At 43.3% G+C, this 27,691-nt stretch overlaps 1 protein-coding gene across 1 annotated transcript; it reads left to right on the forward strand.

Moving 5' to 3' along the window:
* Positions 1-1,042: 1,042 nt before the first annotated feature.
* Positions 1,043-27,408, forward strand: glb1l (galactosidase, beta 1-like). Its single transcript, XM_058391212.1, has 15 exons — positions 1,043-1,206; positions 1,335-1,498; positions 14,100-14,250; positions 15,556-15,616; positions 15,697-15,791; positions 15,869-16,049; positions 18,498-18,556; positions 18,709-18,830; positions 19,461-19,501; positions 19,833-19,951; positions 20,100-20,174; positions 20,268-20,357; positions 24,458-24,589; positions 24,699-24,917; positions 26,959-27,408. The coding sequence occupies exons 1-15, from the start codon at positions 1,141-1,143 to the stop codon at positions 27,154-27,156; spliced, it is 1,773 nt and encodes a 590-aa protein (XP_058247195.1). The 5' UTR covers positions 1,043-1,140; the 3' UTR covers positions 27,157-27,408.
* The last annotated feature ends 283 nt before the right edge of the window (positions 27,409-27,691 follow it).

Below are 27,691 nucleotides of genomic sequence, written 5' to 3' on the forward strand. Positions count from 1 at the left end.
CATCCAAACACCTCTTCACATGAAACTGCTCTTCAACACCACTTCACCTTCCACTGCTCCACCAAGAACAACAAGATCATCACCAAAGATTTTTGTGTTGCCAAGCTTCCACCACTGCTGGATGCTGGGTCTTGAGCCTGGTGTTTATAATGATTAATAATCCAACTCTCAGTGTTTATAATGATTAATAATCCAACTCTCGGTGTTTATAATGATTAATAATCCAACTCTCAGTGTTTATAATGATTAATAATCCAACTCTCAGTGTTTATAATGATTTATAATCCCACTCTCTGTGTTTATAATGATTTATAATCCCACTCTCTGTGTTTATAATGATTTATAATCCCACTCTCTGTGTTTATAATGATTTATAATCCCACTCTCAGTGTTTATAATGATTTATAATCCCACTCTCAGTGTTTATAATGATTTATAATCCCACTCTCAGTGTTTATAATGATTTATAATCCCACTCTCAGTGTTTATAATGATTTATAATCCCACTCTCAGTGTTTATAATGATTAATAATCCCACTCTCTGTGTTTATAATGATTTATAATCCCACTTTCTGTGTTTATAATGATTTATAATCCCACTCTGTATTTATAATGATTCTGTGTATAATGAAGTTTCTGTACGGACTGTTTCGTAATTTAATGTTTGCACTGGTTCAATTATTATACAGTATCACAGTTAGTATTTCCTCTTGTTAAAATACTTAGATGTTTTTGTTTATATTTTATATTTATATTTTTATTCTTGTGCACTAGTACACCAAGGCACATTCCTGCTACATGTAAAAACCACAGAATTTGGCAATAAAGCCGATTGTGGTTCCAATTGTTGAAAACGCGATACAAATGAAATTGAGTGGTACTGTACTGCCCCCGTGTGGCGAACACACATATACACACTGAGTCTCAACGCAAGGAACGGGAGTGCTTTAGGACCATGCGGCCGGCGGGCTGAGGTCAGTCATATGATCAGCTCACTGAGGCTGAGTCAGTGTGTTAAAGTGAAAGAGAAGTGCTTTATACAGCACTAGTCTGAGCACACACACACACACACACACACACACACACACACACACACACACGGTGAACTTAATTAATTTAATTTACCGCTTTATCACAGATATGGCGTCACAGGCACTTTGTGTGTGCGCGTGTGTGTGTATCACCGCGTTAATAAACAGTGTGTCGGTAAGTGCAGACTTCACACACACACAGTTACAGGTCATCTAATTAAAATGTATTATTGTAATTGTAAGTGCAGATAGATTTTTTATGGCTTTATGTTCCGTTATTTATTTTATATTTTCATGTTTTAGGCAGAGCGCTCCTTCACTATAGATTACAGTAAAGACTGCTTCCTGAAGGATGGACAGTATTTCCGCTATGTGTCCGGCAGTGTCCATTATTCCAGAGTCCCACGCTTCTACTGGAAGGACAGACTGATGAAGATGTACATGGGCGGCCTTAACGCCATTCAGGTGTAAGATAAACACTGTAACACTGACAAAGTAACCCCAACCCAGTAACGCTGACGCTGTAACACTGACACAGTAACACAGACACAGTAACGCTGACGCTGTAACACTGACACAGTAACACAGACACAGTATCACAGACACAGTAACGCTGACGCTGTAACACTGACACAGTAACACAGACACAGTATCACAGACACAGTAACGCTGACGCTGTAACACTGACACAGTATCACAGACACAGTAACACAGACACAGTAACGCTGACGCTGTAACACTGACACAGTATCACAGACACAGTAACACAGACACAGTAACGCTGACGCTGTAACACTGACACAGTATCACAGACACAGTAACGCTGACGCTGTAACACTGACACAGTAACACAGACACAGTAACAGACACAGTAACGCTGACACAGTAACACTGACACAGTAACACAGACACAGTAACGCTGACACAGTAACACAGACACAGTAACACAGACACAGTAACACAGACACAGTAACACTGACACAGTAACACAGACACAGTAACACAGACACAGTAACACAGACACAGTAACACAGACACAGTAAGGCCGACGCTGTAACACAGACACAGTATCACAGACACAGTAACGCTGACGCTGTAACACTGACACAGTATCACAGACACAGTAACACAGACACAGTAACGCCGACGCTGTAACACTGACACAGTAACACAGACACAGTAACACAGACACAGTAACGCCGACGCTGTAACACTGACACAGTAACACAGACACAGTAACACAGACACAGTAAGGCCGACGCTGTAACACTGACACAGTAACACTGACACAGTAACACAGACACAGTAACGCTGACACAGTAACACAGACACAGTAACGCTGACACAGTAACACAGACACAGTATCACAGACACAGTAACACAGACACAGTAACGCTGACACAGTAACACAGACACAGTAACGCTGACACAGTAACACAGACACAGTATCACAGACACAGTAACACAGACACAGTAACGCTGACACAGTATCACAGACACAGTAACGCTGACGCTGTAACACTGACACAGTAACACAGACACAGTAACACAGACACAGTAACACAGACACAGTAACACTGACACAGTAACACAGACACAGTAACGCTGACGCTGTAACACTGACGCTGTAACACTGACACAGTAACGCTGACACAGTAACACAGACACAGTAACACAGACACAGTAACGCTGACACAGTAACACAGACACAGTAACGCTGACACAGTAACACTGACACAGTAACACAGACACAGTAACACAGACACAGTAACGCTGACACAGTAACACAGACACAGTATCACAGACACAGTAACGCTGACGCTGTAACACTGACACAGTAACAGACACAGTAACACAGACAGTAACACAGACACAGTAAGGCCGACGCTGTAACACTGACACAGTAACACAGACACAGTATCACAGACACAGTAACGCTGACGCTGTAACACTGACACAGTATCACAGACACAGTAACACAGACACAGTAACGCTGACGCTGTAACACTGACACAGTAACACAGACACAGTATCACAGACACAGTAACGCTGACGCTGTAACACTGACACAGTATCACAGACACAGTAACGCTGACGCTGTAACACAGACACAGTATCACAGACACAGTAACGCTGACGCTGTAACACTGACACAGTAACACAGACACAGTAACACAGACACAGTAACACTGACACAGTAACACAGACACAGTAACGCTGACACAGTAACACAGACACAGTAAGGCCGACGCTGTAACACTGACACAGTAACACTGACACAGTAACGCTGACGCTGTAACACTGACACAGTAACACAGACACAGTAACACAGACACAGTAACGCCGACGCTGTAACACTGACACAGTAACACAGACACAGTAACACAGACACAGTAACACTGACACAGTAACACAGACACAGTAACGCTGACACAGTAACACAGACACAGTAACGCTGACGCTGTAACACTGACACAGTAACACAGACACAGTATCACAGACACAGTAACGCTGACGCTGTAACACTGACACAGTATCACAGACACAGTAACACAGACACAGTAACGCTGACGCTGTAACACTGACACAGTATCACAGACACAGTAACACAGACACAGTAACGCTGACGCTGTAACACTGACACAGTAACACAGACACAGTATCACAGACACAGTAAGGCCGACGCTGTAACACAGACACAGTAACACAGACACAGTATCACAGACACAGTAACGCTGACGCTGTAACACTGACACAGTAACACAGACACAGTAACGCCGACGCTGTAACACAGACACAGTAACACAGACACAGTAACACAGACACAGTAACGCTGACACAGTAACACTGACACAGTATCACAGACACAGTAACGCTGACGCTGTAACACTGACACAGTAACAGACACAGTAACACAGACACAGTAACACAGACACAGTAAGGCCGACGCTGTAACACTGACACAGTAACACAGACACAGTATCACAGACACAGTAACGCTGACGCTGTAACACTGACACAGTAACACAGACACAGTAACACAGACACAGTAACACAGACACAGTAACGCTGACGCTGTAACACTGACACAGTATCACAGACACAGTAACACAGACACAGTAACGCTGACGCTGTAACACTGACACAGTAACACAGACACAGTATCACAGACACAGTAACGCTGACGCTGTAACACTGACACAGTATCACAGACACAGTAACGCTGACGCTGTAACACTGACACAGTAACACAGACACAGTAACGCTGAAGCTGTAACGCTGACACAGTAACACTGACACAGTAACACAGACACAGTAACGCTGACACAGTAACACAGACACAGTATCACAGACACAGTAACACAGACACAGTAACGCCGACGCTGTAACACTGACACAGTAACACAGACACAGTAACACAGACACAGTAACACAGACACAGTAACACTGACACAGTAACACAGACACAGTAACACAGACACAGTAACACTGACACAGTAACACAGACACAGTAACACAGACACAGTAACACAGACACAGTAAGGCCGACGCTGTAACACAGACACAGTATCACAGACACAGTAACGCTGACGCTGTAACACAGACACAGTATCACAGACACAGTAACACAGACACAGTAACACTGACACAGTAACGCTGACGCTGTAACACTGACGCTGTAACACTGACACAGTAACGCTGACACAGTAACACAGACACAGTAACACAGACACAGTAACGCTGACGCTGTAACACTGACACAGTAACACAGACACAGTAAGGCCGACGCTGTAACACTGACACAGTAACACAGACACAGTATCACAGACACAGTAACGCTGACGCTGTAACACTGACACAGTAACGCTGACACAGTAACACAGACACAGTAAGGCCGACGCTGTAACACTGACACAGTAACACTGACACAGTAACACTGACGCTGTAACACTGACACAGTAACGCTGACACAGTAACACAGACACAGTAACACAGACACAGTAACGCTGACGCTGTAACACTGACACAGTAACACAGACACAGTAACACAGACACAGTAAGGCCGACGCTGTAACACTGACACAGTAACACAGACACAGTATCACAGACACAGTAACGCTGACGCTGTAACACTGACACAGTATCACAGACACAGTAACACAGACACAGTAACGCTGACGCTGTAACACTGACACAGTAACACAGACACAGTATCACAGACACAGTAACGCTGACGCTGTAACACTGACACAGTATCACAGACACAGTAACGCTGACGCTGTAACACTGACACAGTATCACAGACACAGTAACACAGACACAGTAACACAGACACAGTAACACAGACACAGTAACACTGACACAGTAACACAGACACAGTAACACAGACACAGTAACACAGACACAGTAAGGCCGACGCTGTAACACAGACACAGTAACACAGACACAGTATCACAGACACAGTAACGCTGACGCTGTAACACTGACACAGTAACACAGACACAGTAACACAGACACAGTAACGCCGACGCTGTAACACTGACACAGTAACACAGACACAGTAACACAGACACAGTAACGCTGACACAGTAACACTGACACAGTAACACAGACACAGTAACGCTGACACAGTAACACAGACACAGTATCACAGACACAGTAACGCTGACGCTGTAACACTGACACAGTAACACAGACACAGTAACACAGACACAGTAAGGCCGACGCTGTAACACTGACACAGTAACACAGACACAGTATCACAGACACAGTAACGCTGACGCTGTAACACTGACACAGTAACACAGACACAGTAACGCTGACACAGTAACACAGACACAGTATCACAGACACAGTAACGCTGACGCTGTAACACTGACACAGTAACGCTGACACAGTAACACAGACACAGTAACACAGACACAGTAACACAGACACAGTAACGCCGACGCTGTAACACTGACACAGTAACACAGACACAGTAACGCTGACACAGTAACGCTGACACAGTAACACAGACACAGTATCACAGACACAGTAACGCTGACACAGTAACACTGACACAGTAACACAGACACAGTAACACTGACACAGTAACACAGACACAGTAACGCTGACACAGTAACGCTGACACAGTAACACAGACACAGTATCACAGACACAGTAACGCTGACACAGTAACACTGACACAGTAACACAGACACAGTAACACAGACACAGTAACGCTGACACAGTAACACTGACACAGTAACACAGACACAGTAACGCTGACACAGTAACACAGACACAGTAACGCTGACACAGTAACACAGACACAGTAACGCTGACACAGTAACACTGACACAGTAACGCTGACACAGTAACACTGACACAGTAACACAGACACAGTAACGCTGACACAGTAACACAGACACAGTATCACAGACACAGTAACGCTGACGCTGTAACACTGACACAGTAACAGACACAGTAACACAGACAGTAACACAGACACAGTAAGGCCGACGCTGTAACACTGACACAGTAACACAGACACAGTATCACAGACACAGTAACGCTGACGCTGTAACACTGACACAGTATCACAGACACAGTAACACAGACACAGTAACGCTGACGCTGTAACACTGACACAGTAACACAGACACAGTATCACAGACACAGTAACGCTGACGCTGTAACACTGACACAGTATCACAGACACAGTAACGCTGACGCTGTAACACTGACACAGTATCACAGACACAGTAACACAGACACAGTAACACAGACACAGTAACACAGACACAGTAAGGCCGACGCTGTAACACAGACACAGTAACACAGACACAGTAACACAGACACAGTAAGGCCGACGCTGTAACACAGACACAGTAACACAGACACAGTATCACAGACACAGTAACGCTGACGCTGTAACACTGACACAGTAACACAGACACAGTAACACAGACACAGTAACGCCGACGCTGTAACACTGACACAGTAACACAGACACAGTAACACAGACACAGTAACGCTGACACAGTAACACTGACACAGTAACACAGACACAGTAACGCTGACACAGTAACACAGACACAGTATCACAGACACAGTAACGCTGACGCTGTAACACTGACACAGTAACAGACACAGTAACACAGACAGTAACACAGACACAGTAAGGCCGACGCTGTAACACTGACACAGTAACACAGACACAGTATCACAGACACAGTAACGCTGACGCTGTAACACTGACACAGTAACACAGACACAGTAACACAGACACAGTAACACAGACACAGTAACACAGACACAGTAACGCTGACGCTGTAACACTGACACAGTATCACAGACACAGTAACGCTGACGCTGTAACACTGACACAGTAACACAGACACAGTATCACAGACACAGTAACGCTGACGCTGTAACACTGACACAGTAACACAGACACAGTAACACAGACACAGTAACACAGACACAGTAACACAGACACAGTAACACAGACACAGTATCACAGACACAGTAACGCTGACGCTGTAACACTGACACAGTAACACAGACACAGTAACACAGACACAGTAACGCCGACGCTGTAACACTGACACAGTAACACAGACACAGTAACACAGACACAGTAACGCTGACACAGTAACACTGACACAGTAACACAGACACAGTAACGCTGACACAGTAACACAGACACAGTATCACAGACACAGTAACGCTGACGCTGTAACACTGACACAGTAACAGACACAGTAACACAGACAGTAACACAGACACAGTAAGGCCGACGCTGTAACACTGACACAGTAACACAGACACAGTATCACAGACACAGTAACGCTGACGCTGTAACACTGACACAGTATCACAGACACAGTAACACAGACACAGTAACGCTGACGCTGTAACACTGACACAGTAACACAGACACAGTATCACAGACACAGTAACGCTGACGCTGTAACACTGACACAGTATCACAGACACAGTAACGCTGACGCTGTAACACTGACACAGTATCACAGACACAGTAACACAGACACAGTAACACAGACACAGTAACACTGACACAGTAACACAGACACAGTAACACAGACACAGTAACACAGACACAGTAAGGCCGACGCTGTAACACAGACACAGTAACACAGACACAGTATCACAGACACAGTAACGCTGACGCTGTAACACTGACACAGTAACACAGACACAGTAACACAGACACAGTAACGCCGACGCTGTAACACTGACACAGTAACACAGACACAGTAACACAGACACAGTAACGCTGACACAGTAACACTGACACAGTAACACAGACACAGTAACGCTGACACAGTAACACAGACACAGTATCACAGACACAGTAACGCTGACGCTGTAACACTGACACAGTAACAGACACAGTAACACAGACAGTAACACAGACACAGTAAGGCCGACGCTGTAACACTGACACAGTAACACAGACACAGTATCACAGACACAGTAACGCTGACGCTGTAACACTGACACAGTAACACAGACACAGTAACACAGACACAGTATCACAGACACAGTAACACAGACACAGTAACACAGACACAGTAACACTGACACAGTAACACAGACACAGTAACGCTGACGCTGTAACACTGACACAGTAACACAGACACAGTAACACAGACACAGTATCACAGACACAGTAACACAGACACAGTAACACAGACACAGTAACACTGACACAGTAACACAGACACAGTAACGCTGACACAGTAACACAGACACAGTAACACAGACACAGTAAGGCCGACGCTGTAACACTGACACAGTAACACAGACACAGTATCACAGACACAGTAACACAGACACAGTAACACAGACACAGTAACACAGACACAGTAACGCCGACACTGTAACACTGACACTGTAACACTGACACAGTAACACAGACACAGTAACGCTGACGCTGTAACACTGACACAGTAACGCTGACGCTGTAACACTGACACAGTATCACAGACACAGTAACGCTGACGCTGTAACACTGACACAGTAACACAGACACAGTAACGCTGACGCTGTAACACTGACACAGTAACACAGACACAGTATCACAGACACAGTAACGCTGACGCTGTAACACTGACACAGTATCACAGACACAGTAACACAGACACAGTATCACAGACACAGTAACACAGACACAGTAACACAGACAGTAACACAGACACAGTAAGGCCGACGCTGTAACACTGACACAGTAACACAGACACAGTATCACAGACACAGTAACGCTGACGCTGTAACACTGACACAGTAACACAGACACAGTAACACAGACACAGTATCACAGACACAGTAACACAGACACAGTAACACAGACACAGTAACACTGACACAGTAACACAGACACAGTAACGCTGACGCTGTAACACTGACGCTGTAACACAGACACAGTAACGCCGACGCTGTAACACTGACACAGTAACACAGACACAGTAACGCTGACGCTGTAACACTGACGCTGTAACACAGACACAGTAACGCCGACGCTGTAACACTGACACAGTAACACAGACACAGTAACGCTGACACAGTAACACTGACACAGTAACACAGACACAGTAACGCTGACACAGTAACGCTGACACAGTATCACAGACACAGTAACACAGACACAGTAACACAGACACAGTATCACAGACACAGTAACACAGACACAGTAACACAGACACAGTAACACTGACACAGTAACACAGACACAGTAACGCTGACGCTGTAACACTGACACAGTAACACAGACACAGTAACACAGACACAGTATCACAGACACAGTAACACAGACACAGTAACACAGACACAGTAACACTGACACAGTAACACAGACACAGTAACGCTGACACAGTAACACTGACACAGTAACACAGACACAGTAACGCTGACGCTGTAACACTGACACAGTAACACAGACACAGTATCACAGACACAGTAACACAGACACAGTAACACAGACACAGTAACACAGACACAGTAACGCCGACACTGTAACACTGACACTGTAACACTGACACAGTAACACAGACACAGTAACGCTGACGCTGTAACACTGACACAGTAACGCTGACGCTGTAACACTGACACAGTATCACAGACACAGTAACGCTGACGCTGTAACACTGACACAGTAACACAGACACAGTATCACAGACACAGTAACGCTGACGCTGTAACACTGACACAGTATCACAGACACAGTAACACAGACACAGTATCACAGACACAGTAACACAGACACAGTAACACAGACACAGTAACACAGACACAGTAACGCCGACACTGTAACACTGACACTGTAACACTGACACAGTAACACAGACACAGTAAGGCCGACGCTGTAACACTGACACAGTAACACAGACACAGTATCACAGGCACAGTAACGCTGACGCTGTAACACTGACACAGTAACACAGACACAGTAACACAGACACAGTAACGCTGAAGCTGTAACGCTGACACAGTAACACTGACACAGTAACACAGACACAGTAACGCTGACACAGTAACACAGACACAGTAAGGCCGACGCTGTAACACTGACACAGTAACACAGACACAGTAACACAGACACAGTAACACAGACACAGTAACACAGACACAGTAACGCTGACGCTGTAACACTGACACAGTAACACAGACACAGTAACACAGACACAGTAACACAGACACAGTAACACAGACACAGTAACGCTGACGCTGTAACACTGACACAGTAACACAGACACAGTAACACAGACACAGTATCACAGACACAGTAACACAGACACAGTAACACAGACACAGTAACACAGACACAGTAACGCCGACGCTGTAACACTGACACAGTAACACAGACACAGTAACACAGACACAGTAACACAGACACAGTAACACAGACACAGTAAGGCCGACGCTGTAACACTGACACAGTAACACAGACACAGTATCACAGACACAGTAACACAGACACAGTAACACAGACACAGTAACACAGACACAGTAACACAGACACAGTAACGCCGACGCTGTAACACTGACACAGTAACACAGACACAGTAACGCTGACGCTGTAACACTGACACAGTAACACAGACACAGTATCACAGACACAGTAACACAGACACAGTAACACAGACACAGTAACGCCGACGCTGTAACACTGACACAGTAACACAGACACAGTAACGCTGACGCTGTAACACTGACACAGTAACGCTGACGCTGTAACACTGACACAGTATCACAGACACAGTAACGCTGACGCTGTAACACTGACACAGTAACACAGACACAGTAACACAGACACAGTATCACAGACACAGTAACACAGACACAGTAACACAGACACAGTAACACAGACACAGTATCACAGACACAGTAACACAGACACAGTAACACAGACACAGTAACACAGACACAGTAACGCCAACGCTGTAACACTGACACAGTAACACAGACACAGTAAGGCCGACGCTGTAACACTGACACAGTAACACAGACACAGTATCACAGACACAGTATCACAGACACAGTAACACAGACACAGTAACACAGACACAGTAACGCCGACGCTGTAACACTGACACAGTAACACAGACACAGTAACACAGACACAGTAAGGCCGACGCTGTAACACTGACACAGTAACACAGACACAGTAACACAGACACAGTAACACAGACACAGTAACACAGACACAGTAACGCCGACGCTGTAACACTGACACAGTAACACAGACACAGTATCACAGACACAGTAACACAGACACAGTAACGCCGACGCTGTAACACTGACACAGTAACACAGACACAGTAACGCTGACGCTGTAACACTGACACAGTAACGCTGACGCTGTAACACTGACACAGTAACACAGACACAGTAACACAGACACAGTATCACAGACACAGTAACACAGACACAGTAACACAGACACAGTAACACAGACACAGTAACACAGACACAGTAACGCCGACGCTGTAACACTGACACAGTAACGCTGACGCTGTAACACTGACACAGTATCACAGACACAGTAACACAGACACAGTAAGGCCGACGCTGTAACACTGACACAGTAACACAGACACAGTATCACAGACACAGTAACACTGACACAGTAACACTGACACAGTAACACAGACACAGTATCACAGACACAGTAACACTGACACAGTAACACAGACACAGTAACACAGACACAGTAAGGCCGACGCTGTAACACTGACACAGTAACACAGACACAGTATCACAGACACAGTAACGCTGACGCTGTAACACTGACACAGTAACACAGACACAGTAACACTGACACAGTAACACAGACACAGTATCACAGACACAGTAACACTGACACAGTAAGGCCGACGCTGTAACACTGACACAGTAACACAGACACAGTATCACAGACACAGTAACACTGACACAGTAACGCTGACGCTGTAACACTGACACAGTAACACAGACACAGTAACGCTGACACAGTAACACAGACACAGTAACACTGACACAGTAACACAGACACAGTAACGCTGACGCTGTAACACTGACACAGTAACACAGACACAGTAACGCTGACACAGTAACACAGACACAGTATCACAGACACAGTAACACTGACACAGTAACACTGACACAGTGACACAGTAACGCTGACGCTGTAACACTGACACAGTAACACAGACACAGTATCACAGACACAGTAACGCTGACGCTGTAACACTGACACAGTATCACAGACACAGTAACGCTGACGCTGTAACACTGACACAGTATCACAGACACAGTAACGCTGACGCTGTAACATCGACACAGTAACACCGACACTGTAACACCGACACTAACACAGACACTGTAACGCAGACACTGTAACGCAGACACAGTAACACAGACACAGTAACACAGACACAGTAACACACACAGTAACACAGACACTGTAACACAGAGACAGTAACACAGACACTGTAACGCCGACACAGTAACGCCGACACAGTAACGCCGACACTGTAACGCCGACACTGTAACACCGACACAGTAACACAGACACTGTAACGCAGACACTGTAACGCCGACACTGTAACACCGACACAGTAACACAGACACTGTAACGCAGACACTGTAACGCCGACACTGTAACGCCGACACTGTAACACAGATACTGTAACACAGACACTGTAACACAGACACAGTAACTCCGACACAGTAACTCCGACACTGTAATGCAGACACTGTAACTCCGACACTGTAACTCCGACACTGTAACGCCGACACTATAACGCCGACACAGTAACACAGACACTGTAACACAGACACAGTAACACTGACACTGGCACTGTTAGTACACAAATAGAGTGATGATTCTGAAATATTTCATCAGTGTCACGTGGAGCACCTTTGTGTTTAGGATACTGTTAGCCTTTATTATCATTACAGTGGAGTTCTTTTCTTCTCATATTCCACATGAGTTTAGGGGTCAGAGCTCAGGGGCAGCTACGGTACAGCCCTCCTTGAGGTAGTTAAGGACCATGCACAGGGGCTCAACAGCTGGGGCCTGAACCCAATCCACAACCCAGAGCCTTAACCACTTGAGCCGTCACTAGCATGTGGTAGCAGCTGATGAAAACATACATACATTTGTTTGTACATTAACAACATACAGTGTTTAGACTTCACTGAGCTTCTCACTTTTAATATTTAGTCTTCAATCTCAGGCTGGTATTTAATCCTGAAATCAAGTTATTGCTCTCTTGCAGCTCAAATCTGGACATTTTTTAATACAAATGTTTTATTTACAGTAAACTACACTCACTATTATTGGAAATATTCTTTTCCTCTAAATATTTAACACACTATGTCTAGGAATTATATTAACAAATATCACAACATATAATAATAATAATAATAATAATAATAAATATTAAAATTTTGTGTGAATTTATTACAAGATTACATTTTGGTTCCATGTTGTGAGTGCTGTAGTTTTTGTGTGTCAGGGCTATAACCTGTTATAACACTGCTGTGTTCATTAACACTGTTATTAATGTTATTAAGATATGTGCCCTGGAACTTCCATGAGCCTGTGCAGGGCATGTACAGCTTTGAGGGGGACAGAGATCTGGAACATTTCCTCCATCTGGCCAATGAGACGGGCTTGCTGGTGATCCTGAGGCCCGGACCGTACATCTGTGCCGAGTGGGAGATGGTGAGGGTCAATACAGGTCACACAGAGACATTATTAATGTACAATATAAAATATATGAGCAGTTATAATTGTGGAGATAAAGAACCTGGCCCAGGATTAGAGCTGCAGGATTGGGTTTCAGCGTGGTGTTGGAGCGGATGTGTTGTATCTAAAACCTGGATGCAGCAAATAACACCAGCTGGATTCAGCATATACTGTTAGGACAGAAGTGCTGTCTCTGAGAGTCACAGATGTCAGGAATATCACTGGTCTTCAGATGTTCAGGTCTAGCCATGACTCAGATACAAATCACGGTCAAATCCCGACCTCACGGCTCTTTATGTTCCACCTCAGGAAATGACTCATGATGAGCTTTGACAAAATTCATTAATGGACCTGAAACCTCAAATCCAAAGGCTGTCTTTATACTTGTTGATGACCGAATGAGACAGAAGGAGGAAATCTCTCAACTGTTTTTTTCTGCACTCATACACAATGAGAGTGATGAGAAGAGCAGAACCAATCACAGGCAGCAAACACACAGGAAATCTCCCAGTCAGGGAGCATGATGAAAACACACCCATTAAATCTGAGACCGTCCAGTAGACCGGCCAAAGTGCCTGTGTTTTTCTGAGTGTTGGGTCACAGACATGCCTCTAAAACAGTTTCATCAGGCCTATAAACCTATAAATCATCAAAACTCCTGACACACTCTTCACTTCCTCTTCTCTCTGTGATAGACCTTGTGGATCTTTTGTGTTATGTCCAGTGATGTCCATTTTGTTCGTATTTTGTGGCTGTTGTGACACCAAATGTTCCCTAGGGGATTAATAAAGTCCCACTCCACCTTTTGCCACTCGAACACGTTACACTCGGGTTTTATTAGATACATGGAAGTGAATATTGGTCAGTGTTTATATTTGGAGACGAGCACTCACTTTTATTCAGAGGAAGTGGACAGTTGAGTAACTACCAATTTGGTGCATGGTTTTTATTAGAAGATCCATAAAGTGAGAATATAGTTTGCATGAGGGAATTCCTCAGAAAAGTAAATCTGTTGTGTGAATGTAGAATGTCTCAGAATCTAAGCTTATGTCCCATGGATTTGTCCAGAATCCTAGCAGCTATGACAGGTCAGTGTTCGGGTTAATGATCAGTTCTATGAGTTAAAGATAAATGAGCACCATGAGTTCATTCCTGAGACTAAACACTCTAAACGCACTAAAGCTACACTCATGAGTAGTACTTATGTCTGATGTAAACATGCTGACTGCATGCTGTCTGTGTGTGTGTGTGTGTGTGTGTGTGTGTGTGTGTGTGTTTTAGGGAGGTCTGCCTGCATGGCTGCTCCACAACCCCAACATTATCCTGCGGTCAGCAGATTCAGGTACACGTTAATATCCAGACATTTACATGAGAGGTGATTTTTTCAGTTTGCCGATTGTGTGTGTGTGTGTGTGTGTGTAGAGTACATGCAGGCTGTAGGTGATTGGTTGGCAGTGCTGCTCACTAAAATGCGCCCATGGCTGTATCAGAATGGAGGGAACATAATCAGTCTGCAGGTACATCATGCTAATCACAGGCACGCTAATTCAATTATAGCGAAAAAACTTAATACATTGTTTGTGTGTGTGTGCAGGTGGAAAATGAGTATGGCAGTTACTTTGCGTGTGACCATAACTACATGCGGTCACTTCGGCTGCTGTTCCGGAACTTTCTGGGCGAGGATGTGGTTCTGTTCACTACTGACGGAAACAGGGATAAAGAGCTAGCGTGTGGAAGTCTACAGGGGCTGTATTCTACCATCGACTTCGGGACCGGTGTGTGTGTGTGTGTGTGTGTGTGTGTGGGTGGGTGTGGGTGTTTTAAACTGTAGCAGTATTTCACTGGGCTGAACATAATACTTGAAAACAGAGAAAGAGATAGAGATATAGACAGATACACAGAGAGAGAGAGACAGAGAGAGACATATATATATATATATACATTTTACATTTACATTTCTGGTATTTGGCAGATGCTCTTATCCAGAGCGACATACAAAAGTGCTTTAAGTCTCTATCATTGAAAACATTAACACTGGTTCAATAGGTCACAGACTCAGGATACCATTCAACTAAAATTGGAATTTTTTTTTTTTTTTTTTAAACCATAAACAGTAAAAGGTAAGAGCTAGTTTAAGTGCTTCAGGAAAAGGTAGGTCTTAAGACGTTGTTTGAAGACAGTCAGAGACTCTGCTGTACGGACATCTAGGGGAAGTTCATTCCACCACCTCGGTGCCAGAACAGAGAAGAGTCTAGATGAATACCTACCTTTTACCCTGAGAGATGGTGGGACCAGTCGGGCAGTGCTAGTGGATCGGAGGGAGCGAGGAGCAGTGCGAGGAGTAATAAGATCTTTGAGGTAAGATGGTGCTGGTCCATTCTTGGCTTTGTAGGCAAGCATCAGTGTTTTGAATCTGATGCAGCTACCGGAAGCCAGTGGAGGGAACGCAGCAGTGGGGAGGTGTGGGAGAACTTAGGCAGGTTGAAGACAAGTCACACCGCTGCATTTTGGATCATTTGCAGTGGACGAGTTGCATTCAGAGGAAGACGTGCCAGTAAAGAGTTGCAGTAGTCCAGTCTCGAAATGACCAGAGACTGAACAAGTACTTGAGCAGCCTGTGTGGATAGAAATGGTCGGATCCTTCTGATGTTGTACAGAAGAAACCAACATGAGTGTGTCACATTGGCAACATGGGAGGAAAAGGACAGTTGATTGTCCATGGTTACCCCAAGGTTGCGAGCAGTGGCTGAAGAGGAGATCATTGAGTTGTCCAGAGATAATGCAAGATCCTTGTCTGGGGATGAATCACCTGGGATGACCAACAGTTCAGTTTTGCTGGGATTAAGTTTCAGCTGATGAGCAGTCATCCAGGATGAAATGTCTGCCAGACACGCTGAGATCCGGGTAGAAGCTGTGGTGTCTGAGGGAGGGAAGGAGAAGATAAGTTGGGTGTCATCAGCATAGCAGTGGTATGAAAAGCCATGTGAGGATATAACTTTGCCAAGAGTGTGGGTGTAGAGGGAGAAAAGGAGAGGACCAAGTACTGAGCCTTGTGGGACACCAGTAGAGAGTCTGCGTGGGGCAGATGTCAATCCCTTTCATGTTACCTGATATGAGCGACCATCCAGGTAGGAAGCAACCATTCCTATGCTGTTCCACAAATTCCAAGACTCCTGAGGGTGGACAAGAGAGTCTTGTGGTTAACCGTGTCAAATGCTGCAGAAAGGTGGAGGAGGATGAGGACTGATGAAGCTTGGCTGATCTAGCAGTATGTAGTTTCTCAGTGACTGTCAAAAGGGCAGTCTCTGTGGAATGTGCTGCTTTGAAGCCAGACTGGTTGGGATCATGGAGGTTATTCTGCAAGAGATAGTCAGACAGCTGATTATAAACAATTTGTTCAAGAATTTTTGAAAGAAAGGAGAGGAGTGATACCGGTCTGTAATTATTAATGTCAAAGGGATCCAAAGCAGGTTTCCTCAGTATAGAGATAACCCTTGCTTGCTTAAAGGCAGTGGGTACCTGTCCTGATGTTATGGATCTATTGATGACTGTGGCAATGAAGGGCAGGAGGTCAGGTGAGATGGTCTGGAGCATAGTGGAAGGGATTGGATTCAGTGGGCAGGTGGTGGGATTGGAGGAGTTGATGATTTGCAAAACCTCTTCTGCTGCTATGGTTGAGAGATGCTTCAGTGAAGGAGTAGCTGAGTCCTGGCTGTGTAATGCAGATGAAGTAGGGGCGGACGTGAAGGTCTGGCAGATGTATATATAGAGAGACGGAGAGAGTAAGAGAGAGAGAGACAGAGAGAGATGGAGAGAGTAAGAGAGAGAGAGAGAGTGAGAGAGAGACAGAGAGAGATGGAGAGAGTAAGAGAGAGAGAGAGACAGAGTGAGAGAGAGACAGGGAGAGAGAGATGGGTTTTATTTACTCTCTGGTAGGATTGACGACCTGACCTAACCTAACTTGTTTGAAAGTCCGTTGGTCATTTCTTCATCCTGTATAACATGCAGAACAGACTCAGAGTGTGAGGTGTTGGTCAGAAGTGTTTAGATGAAACACAGACATTCCACATGGTCATTGCCTATTGATTAATGGTTAAAGCTAACTGTTATTATTTGGTCATGTTGGTCATTTAAACCGCATTAACTAGGGTTAACTAATGGAAAGTTTCATTAAAGTTGAACTGATGATTTCACTCAGTGTGTAAGATCTTTATTTTTAACAGATACAAACATCAGTGATGCATTCCTCCGTCAGCGGAGATTTGAGCCCAAGGGCCCTCTGGTGAGTTTACACACACACACACTGTTGTTGGTCTACAGGGTGTATCTGCAGGGGATCGGAGATTTACCCAGCAGCAGCGGTGGATGCTGTGACATTGCTGCATGGACGTAGGGAAGGTCAGAGCTAATATAACTGTCTGTTGTGTGTTTTAGGTCAACTCTGAGTTTTACACAGGTTGGCTGGATCACTGGGGAGATGACCACACCACAGTCGACACACAGAAAGTCAGTAAGATGTTGAGAGACATGATGAGCATGGGAGCTAACGTCAACATGTACGCTCCAGGTTTAATTTACACAGTTTATCTTATTTATGTTATCTTATTCTTATTTATATTAACACAGAGATACAGATCTCAGTCAACACCAGAAGAAAAGAAGAGTTTTGTAGCTAGTTAAAAAGCTAAAACAACTAATCATAATAATATTTAATATAATCGCTGCATCCACAAAGCCACGATTCGTCTCACTCATTCCATGGACTCTTCACTCTCCTTCCATCTGGCAGAAGGTTCCTCCCAACACCCACCTGGGCTTGTCAAACACCTAACACACACTGGTAGGACATGTGGTAGCACAGTGATGAAGGTGTTGGACCACTGATCAGAAGGTTGTGAGTTCAAATCCCAGGATCATCGAAGCTGCTATAACCTGCTTGAAATTCAACCACACCCCTGACTGATGCAGTTGCTTGTAAATGTTTACCTTTGTGGGGATGTGGTAGCTCAGGTGTTGGACCACTGACTGGAAGGTTGTGAGCTCAAACCCCAGGTCCACTAAGCATCCACCTCTGGGCCCTTGAGGAAGGTCCTTAACCCCCAATTGCTGAGTTGTATAAAAGAGAAGTGTTTTATTCAGCTGTCATGTTTCAGGACATTTAACTTAAGCTGTCTCTCTCTCCTCAGGTACATGTTTGAAGGAGGGACAAACTTTGGTTACTGGAATGGTGTGTTTCATTGAATTCACATTAATATAGCTTCATCTCCATTTGTAGTCTCGTTTTGCTAGTGTAAAGGTTAGCTAACTCGACTCTGTGCATGCAGCTGTTCATGTTGTGTTATTGAGCAGACAAGAATAAGGAAACTGAGCTAACTTTCTTCACTCAGATACAAGGGCTAAGGGTTAGACTTAGCATTGGGGAAGTGTGAGGTTAACGATAAGATTAGCATGAATTTGGTGTTAGCCTTTAGCTAATAGTGGCAGGAGGGAAGTTCCAGTGAAGAGCGTGTGATTGGGCCTGTGTTCTTTATGGTCACTTGTGTTTATTTACCATTCAGGAGCGGATCATGATACCAGGTTTCGTCCCGTAGTGACCAGTTATGATTACGATGCTCCGTTATCAGAAGCTGGAGATCCAACGGACAAACTCCTGGCCATCAGAGACGTCATTAAAGATGTATGAGCACAAATCTAATCAACACTACTTATGACGTAGTAGTAAGAGTGTGTTAGAAACAACATTACTTAAAATATCATCTCCAACATATATACACAAATCTGCCTATAAATAATCAGTAAACATCCATATATTTTAATATTTTCAGTTTCGTGATGTTCCAGTTGGCCCCATGCCCCCAGCGACACCAAAGATGGCGTATGGGTTTGTGATGCTACAAAAGGTATTTACATCAGTTTAATAAATGCAATAAATACTCCATTTTAAAAGACAGAGATGGCTGTATTAGATATTTGTTTTTATAAATGTGTTGTAGATTGGTAATGTCAGTGGGTTGCTGGACATGTTATCACCTCAGGGTCCACTCAAGTCTCTGAAGCCACTAACGTTTGAGGAGATCAAACAAGTAAGATCCGTCTGTCAGCTTGTTTATCTCTCTTTTTGTCTGTGTCTATGGTTGTGTGTATATGTGTATTAATAAATAAATAAATAAATAATACTTTCTTAAAAAAAATGAAGGGAACACTTAATTATAAGTTAAAAATCGTAAGTGATTATGAATCAGTTTCACCTACTTTAATGAAGATGATAACAGGTGAACTTTAGAGGCTACAGCAGGACATCCCTCAAAAAGGGAATGGTGGTGCAGGTGGTAGCTACAGGTGGTGTTGCTCTCTCCTTATCCTTCCTGACTGGTTTGTCTCTAGTTTTGTGTTTTGTCACACTCTGTGTCACTACTTAACTCAACATACTCACAGACCTCCATGTTCTAGCTAACGGTACCTTCACTGTTCTTGGGTACCAGAATGGAATCCTCAGAGCCGTTGTCAGACCTTACAGTGGTGCAGTAGGCCCTGGGTTCCTCCTGGTACATGATGATGCCTGGCCTCATGTGGCCAGAGAGTGAAGACAGTTCCTGGATGACAAAGGCATTGATGCCATGCTCACGTTCCACAGACCTGAATCTAATTGATTCAAGATTCAAGATTATTTGTTCATCAAGACCCGGTGTGTGATGATGATGTTCCTCCTCATTAACAGTGTGTTCTTTATTAGTTATAAAGTGCTATCCGTGGCCCACAAACGTTATTACATGTTGGAGCCAGTGGGTGCAGCATGGGTTTACACCACCTATTTCACATTATTCTCCAATTCCTCATATTCTACTCCTGTATGCCAGAGCTCCCAGTAGATGGTATGGTAAACAGCAGCTTCTTCCAGTGGTGAGAGGTCGGTTTGACACTTCCTCAGTTATTTGTTTAACTGGTCTTTATACCACATCTCTTGCCCCCCTGAAGCTGTCCGTAGAGGACTTTCTGAGGCATCATGGTGACATGCCCAAGTCAGTGATGTTAGAGTTCACTGATCACTGCGTCCACTCTCCTGCAGTTTTTTCAGGCGAGCACAGGATGTGGCTGAAGACCACACCACATGATCCTCAGGATTCTCTGCAGGCATCTGATATGAAGTTCTCCAGCTACCAGGCTTCACTGCTGTACAGGAGAGTCAAGACTTCAGATGTTAACTTTGGTGTGAAGATGGAGATTGCCTGTAGAGGCTTGTTTGTTTGTTTTTTGCTGTGTATTTCATGTAGGGTTGAAAGTATTCCTCGAGTAGCTTGAGTAATTTGAATACAAAAAATCACTGAGGCAAATTAGTTCCCTCGAAGCTTCGTTTAGTTGATTTACTGTAACTACACACAGAGAAGATTCAGGCCAAAGAAAACGACAGAAAGTTTTCAAAGTTTGGGATCATTTCAAACTACAACAGACAGAAAACTCTGTACAGTGTGATTACTGTAAGACTGAACTGGTGCACCATAACACTACAGGTTCCATACTTCAACATCTCAACCGCGGTGAAGGTAGTTTGATATTCAGACATTAGACAGACATTCGGAAGCGGTATTTTAGGGACAGTCGACAAATAAAAATCACTGAAGACATATTTTGGGATAACAAGAGGTGCACCCCGTGGAGGTGTCCAATTAGATTATTTTGGTACTAGTTTGGGGTCACAGGGTCACATGACCTAGAAGGTATTGAAGGAATAGTGATTTTTTAAATTGAAAAATAAATAAATAATTACAAATTAATTCACATGACGCATAATTAATACTATCTATTAATTAAATTATTATTAATTAATTAACAAAAGCAGCATGCGTGACATATATTTAAGAAGTAATTAGAATAACTGGGGCATGGTGCCAGGTACCACATTTCAATACAGAAATTTGTGGACGGTCCCTGAAATACCGCTTCCGAATGTCTGCCTAATGTCCGAATATCAAACTAACTTCACCATGTTAATATCTCATTCACACACAGTCCCCGCTTTAAGTCCACGGAGTTGACACAAGCTTCACACTTAGCTTAAATCAATATGATTGCTAGTTGTGGCTACATGTAGTGACTATTTAAGTGACTATTGTAAATCAGTATGGTGGCTAGTTATGATGTCCCTAATTTAGCTACATTTTGTAAAAGCCTAAGCGTCATTCATTTTGATAGCTTCACTCTCTCTCTGTCTCACACACACACACACACACACACACACCAGTAGGTAGAGAGACATTTAAGAGGGTTTATTCTCCAAATAAATCTAATTTCATGTTACAGTAAAATGTGATGAGATTTGATATGTATGGACTCTTGTTCTTGTTCCAAGTTTCCTTCCTGTTCACTAATTTTTGCCTCTTAGAAAAACCACAAGTCTTCCAGGAGGACAGTAAAGGTTTATGTCCTGCTTGAGCTTGTAGTTAGACTGAAACCTCAAAATTAAGCTGTACAACATAAATACAATGTTTAGGTATTATTATTATTATTATTATTATTATTATTATTATGTTTTAGGTTGTACTATTTTTACCTTCTTTTGAAGTAATTACGTTTTTTTTTAAATATATATTTGTATTTGCATTTTGAATGTCATTTAAATGCACTAAGTAGGTTTAGATTTTATTTTCATTTTTGCAGATAGGAAACAACTTACTTTTTCATTTTAACAGAGTTGTATTATTTTCTCTTGCATATTTAGTGTTCCTCTTTAATAAATAAAAAGTACTTCTTATCCGATTACTTGATTAATTGATGGAATTTTAAATAATCGATAGCTGCAGCCCTAATTTCATGGTAGATGATCAGCCCTCAGATCCAATACTGTCTGCACAGAATGGAGCTGTTATGAGTGGATGCTGTTTTGTAGAGAGAAAACCCAAGCTGAACGCAAGTAAAGCAGTTTTGGGTCTCTTCCACACGGGGCAGCTGAAATGTGGAGCGCTGGTATGATCTACACCAGCTCTAGTTATCCTGAGGGAGAGGATAACTTTTTTAAATTTATTGTAGATAAAACCTCCAGAAACAACTAACATAAACATGTTTAGGTCTTTAGTTTTTTAGGATTATGTCAGCAGTGTCTTCCTCAGGCCAGTGCAGGTTTTTGTCCCTGTACTTCTTACAGGACTTTAAGTTGTCCGTGAAAGTGAGCCATGGACATGTTCTCTACTGCTTCAGGAAAAACTGTCTATCAGGTGCTGTGTAGAGCCCCAGTGTGCTAATGAGTGGATCACAGGTTTTTTTTATCCTACAGCATTGTTGTGTTAACATTTTTTGTTGTAAAAATGGCTGTTTGGACTGGATTTTTTAATGCGTTTGCACACATCTATTATTCTCACAGCTGTGAGTGAAACCATCTGTCTTCCCTTCCCTTATCCAGAACAACTGAGGTTTATCTGATTTATACAGCTTAAAATTGATAAAGGGCCGAACACGGGCATCTTTACACAGCAGGGCTTTGAACTCACATCCTTGTGATCAGGAGGCCAGTGTCTTAGAAGAAGTAGAAGAAGAAAAGACCTTTTTTTGTCACATCATAGTAACGTTCTTTCTTCGGATATCATTGCTTTGGAAGTTGTGGTCAGACACAGGGTCAGCTGTGATACAGCCCTTGGAATGGAGAGGGTTAAGGGCCTTGCTCAGACATTCTCGAGTAAACACTGCCCACTCCTGTGTCCTGTGGAATGACACTGCTCTGATGATCTCTTTTTATTACCTAAATATCATGGTTACGTGATGATGAGTTCCATGGCTGTTTTAATTGTTTTTTTATTTATAGCCACTCATTAATGATGAAAAGATAACAGTTATCAGTCAGTCCTGTTAGCTTGAATATAAATAATAAATTTTATGTCATTGGACATTAGTTGAATTCTGCTCTGTAGTAAAATGTAATACAGTAATGTCATTTATTTTATACTGATCTGTTAGCATAAATAACACTATAATAAATAATAACGTAGTATAATTTTAGTACTATGGATACGTGCTGTATCGGACCCAACTACCTCGGGACATTCCAGATCAAACGCCACTGATCTCACCACTGAATGGCATCCATGACCGAGCATATGTCTCTGTGAATGGGGTGAGTGTGTGTACAGAGTGTGTATACAGGATGTGCTGGTGAAAGATCCTGCATTATTAATGTATGTGTGTGTGTGTGTAGGTGTATCAGGGTGTAATGGAGAGAGACATTGCATTAGTGATAAACGTGACAGGGCGTGAAGGAGATCAGCTAGACCTTCTGGTGGAGAACATGGGCAGAGTGAACTTTGGCTCCAAAATCAATGACTACAAGGTGAGAAGACTGAGAGGAAAGTTAAGAGGATTTTTAATAAACCGTAACTGCTGTGTGTGGTTGGTGCTGGTGAGTGTGTGAGAGTTTTTCAAACACATTTTTCAAACAGGGCATCTTGGGAAATCTGATCCTGGGTAACGACGTGCTTTCTGATTGGCTGATTTTTCCTTTGGATATTGATGGAGTCATTGCAAATGGCTGGCTGCAGTCGGGATGGAGGGCAGATGGGAAAGAAGTGGGAGACGTTGGACCGAGTTTTTATTCTGGTACTTTAAAACCCAATGGAGTTTCCAGAGACACCTTCATCAAACTTACTGGCTGGACCAAGGTGCATTAAATCATCTTATGATTAACACCTAATAGCCCAGTATAGCTAGTTTTACAGATTATCAATAATGCTAGCTTGAAGAAGCGTCAAGTTTGTTAACTAAGGTTTGGAGTGGACATTAGGAATAAAGCTTTGTGTTACTAATCAGAGGCTGTGATTTTAACAGGTATTTACAAAGAACTCCATGCTTGTTATATGTATGTTATCTTAATAAAGTTAACTAAAATGTTGAGGGACAGATGATCGTTCCTGTGTGACAGGAAGCTGTCATTTACACTGAGCTTTAAGGCAATATTTATTAAGTGTGAACACATCAGTGCAATAAATATGATAATGTTTTGAATGATTCTATAGAGTTTGGTCTGAAATTTTCAAGCTGCAGTTAGTTCTCTTTCACACTGTCTGAAAAAATTAAACGCATGGTTTCATGCATTTAAGTCATATATGCATTCTCATTAAATGAGTATAGAAACATTAGGAAGAAAAATCCAGCATGGCCGGAAGCAGCAGAGATGATTGGTGCCTCTGGTGGATATACACAATATTGCCAAAAGTATTCGCTCACCCATCCAAATAATCAGAATCAGGTGTTCCAATCACTTCCATGGTCACAGGTGTATAAAATCAAGCACCTAGGCATGCAGACTGTTTTTACAAACATTTGTGAAAGAATGGGTCGCTCTCAGGAGCTCAGTGAATTCCAGCGTGGAACTGTGATAGGATGCCACCTGTGCAACAAATCCAGTCGTGAAATTTCCTCGCTCCTAAATATTCCACAGTCAACTGTCAGCTGTATTATAAGAACGTGGAAGTGTTTGGGAACGACAGCAACTCAGCCACGAAGTGGTAGGCCACGTAAACTGACGGAGGGGGGTCAGCGGATGCTGAGGCGCATAGTGCGAAGAGGTCGCCAACTTTCTGCAGAGTCAATCGCTACAGACCTCCAAACTTCATGTGGCCTTCAGATTAGCTGAAGAACAGTGCGCAGAGAGCTTCATGGAATGGGTTTCCATGGCCGAGCAGCTGCATCCAAGCCATACATCACCAAGTGCAATGCAAAGCGTCGGATGCAGTGGTGTAAAGCACGCCGCCACTGGACTCTAGAGCAGTGGAGACACGTTCTCTGGAGGGACGAATCGCGCTTCTCCATCTGGCAATCTGATGGACGAGTCTGGGTTTGGCGGTTGCCAGGAGAACGGTACTTGTCTGACTGCATTGTGCCAAGTGTAAAGTTTGGTGGAGGGGGGATTATGGTGTGGGGTTGTTTTTCAGGAGCTGGGCTTGGCCCCTTAGTTCCAGTGAAAGGAACTCTGAATGCTTCAGCATACCAAGACATTTTGGACAATTCCATGCTCCCAACTTTGTGGGAACAGTTTGGAGCTGGCCCCTTCCTCTTCCAACATGACTGTGCACCAGTGACCAAAGCAAGGTCCATAAAGACATGGATGACAGAGTCTGGTGTGGATGAACTTGACTGGCCTGCACAGAGTCCTGACCTCAACCCGATAGAACACCTTTGGGATGAATTAGAGCGGAGACTGAGAGCCAGGCCTTCTCGTCCAACATCAGTGTGTGACCTCACAAATGCGCTTCTGGAAGAATGGTCAAAAATTCCCATAAACACACTCCTAAACCTTGTGGACAGCCTTCCCAGAAGAGTTGAAGCTGTTATAGCTGCAAAGGGTGGACCGACGTCATATTGAACCCTATGGATTAGGAATGGGATGTCACTTAAGTTCATATGCGAGTCAAGGCAGGTGAGCGAATACTTTTGGCAATATAGTGTATGTAGTTAGCGCAGTGAGTATGAAGCTAATATAAGCAATAACATTAATCAAGCAACCAGTTTTCACAGTTTTGTGTTTAATTTGCTAGCTTTAGAAAATGTATCTAGCTAATATTGTTACTCATCTGAAGTAATAAATAAATAAGATTTCAGCATCATGGTATATAATATTGTCACAAGCCTGGAATCAACAATCTGTTTTAGTCTTTATTGAGAGTCTTTATGTGATTTTGCGTGTGTTTGTGTCTGTTTCAGGGTCAGGTGTTTATTAATGGTGTTAACGTGGGTCGGTTCTGGCCAGAACGCGGTCCTCAGCACACGCTCTACGTTCCTGCATCATTAATCAGCGCCACGTTAATCAACAACATCACTGTACTGGAGCTGGAGAGGGCAGTGTATCACAGACGAGTGGTGTTTACTGACCGGCCTCAACTCGACAACATGGCTGTGTGAAACACACACACACTTCCCTACACTGTAACAAATAATATTATATTAAAATCAGTACACTGTTTTCTCAATAATATTGAAGGTGTTCTTCTATGAAACAGTTCAGTAATGTGACTTTCTCCTAGGGGTCACTCACTGGGTCACAAATATGATCAGGTCAAATTTATAGCATAATAAATTAAATCCTGCATAAGATTTAAGATTTTTTTGTTGTAATTTTACATTGTAATAAAATTACTTACAAGTAAAAATGTATGATTGTGTAAGTATTGTGTAAATTATTAATTATTACACACACCTTGTACTGAGAAACCGCTTTAGTTCAGATTCTTTAGTTTGATCATTAGACGAATAAAATCAATGTGTGTTTAATTATTAAAGCTCGAGTTCTACTCCTGCATTAACACGTGTGTGTCATGATACAGAGAGAGAGATTATGGGTAAATGTGTTAGTGTTTACAGATGTGTAACTGTACAGATGTGTTAGTAAACAGATGTGTCAGTGTACAGATGTGTCAGTGTACAGATGTTAGTGTCT

This window comes from Hemibagrus wyckioides, linkage group LG06 (assembly GCF_019097595.1).
Source record: "Hemibagrus wyckioides isolate EC202008001 linkage group LG06, SWU_Hwy_1.0, whole genome shotgun sequence".
Classification (NCBI taxonomy): Eukaryota; Metazoa; Chordata; class Actinopteri; order Siluriformes; family Bagridae; genus Hemibagrus; species Hemibagrus wyckioides.

Excerpts from the sequence above, each read along its gene's own strand:
- glb1l (XM_058391212.1), top strand. The coding sequence starts at position 1,141 with ATGGCGTCACAGGCACTTTGTGTGTGCGCGTGTGTGTGTATCACCGCG. Across the intron at positions 14,251-15,555 it reads TCTGTGCCGAGTGGGAGATG|GGAGGTCTGCCTGCATGGCT; the intron begins GTGAGGGTCAAT and ends TGTGTGTTTTAG. Across the intron at positions 15,617-15,696 it reads CCTGCGGTCAGCAGATTCAG|AGTACATGCAGGCTGTAGGT; the intron begins GTACACGTTAAT and ends GTGTGTGTGTAG.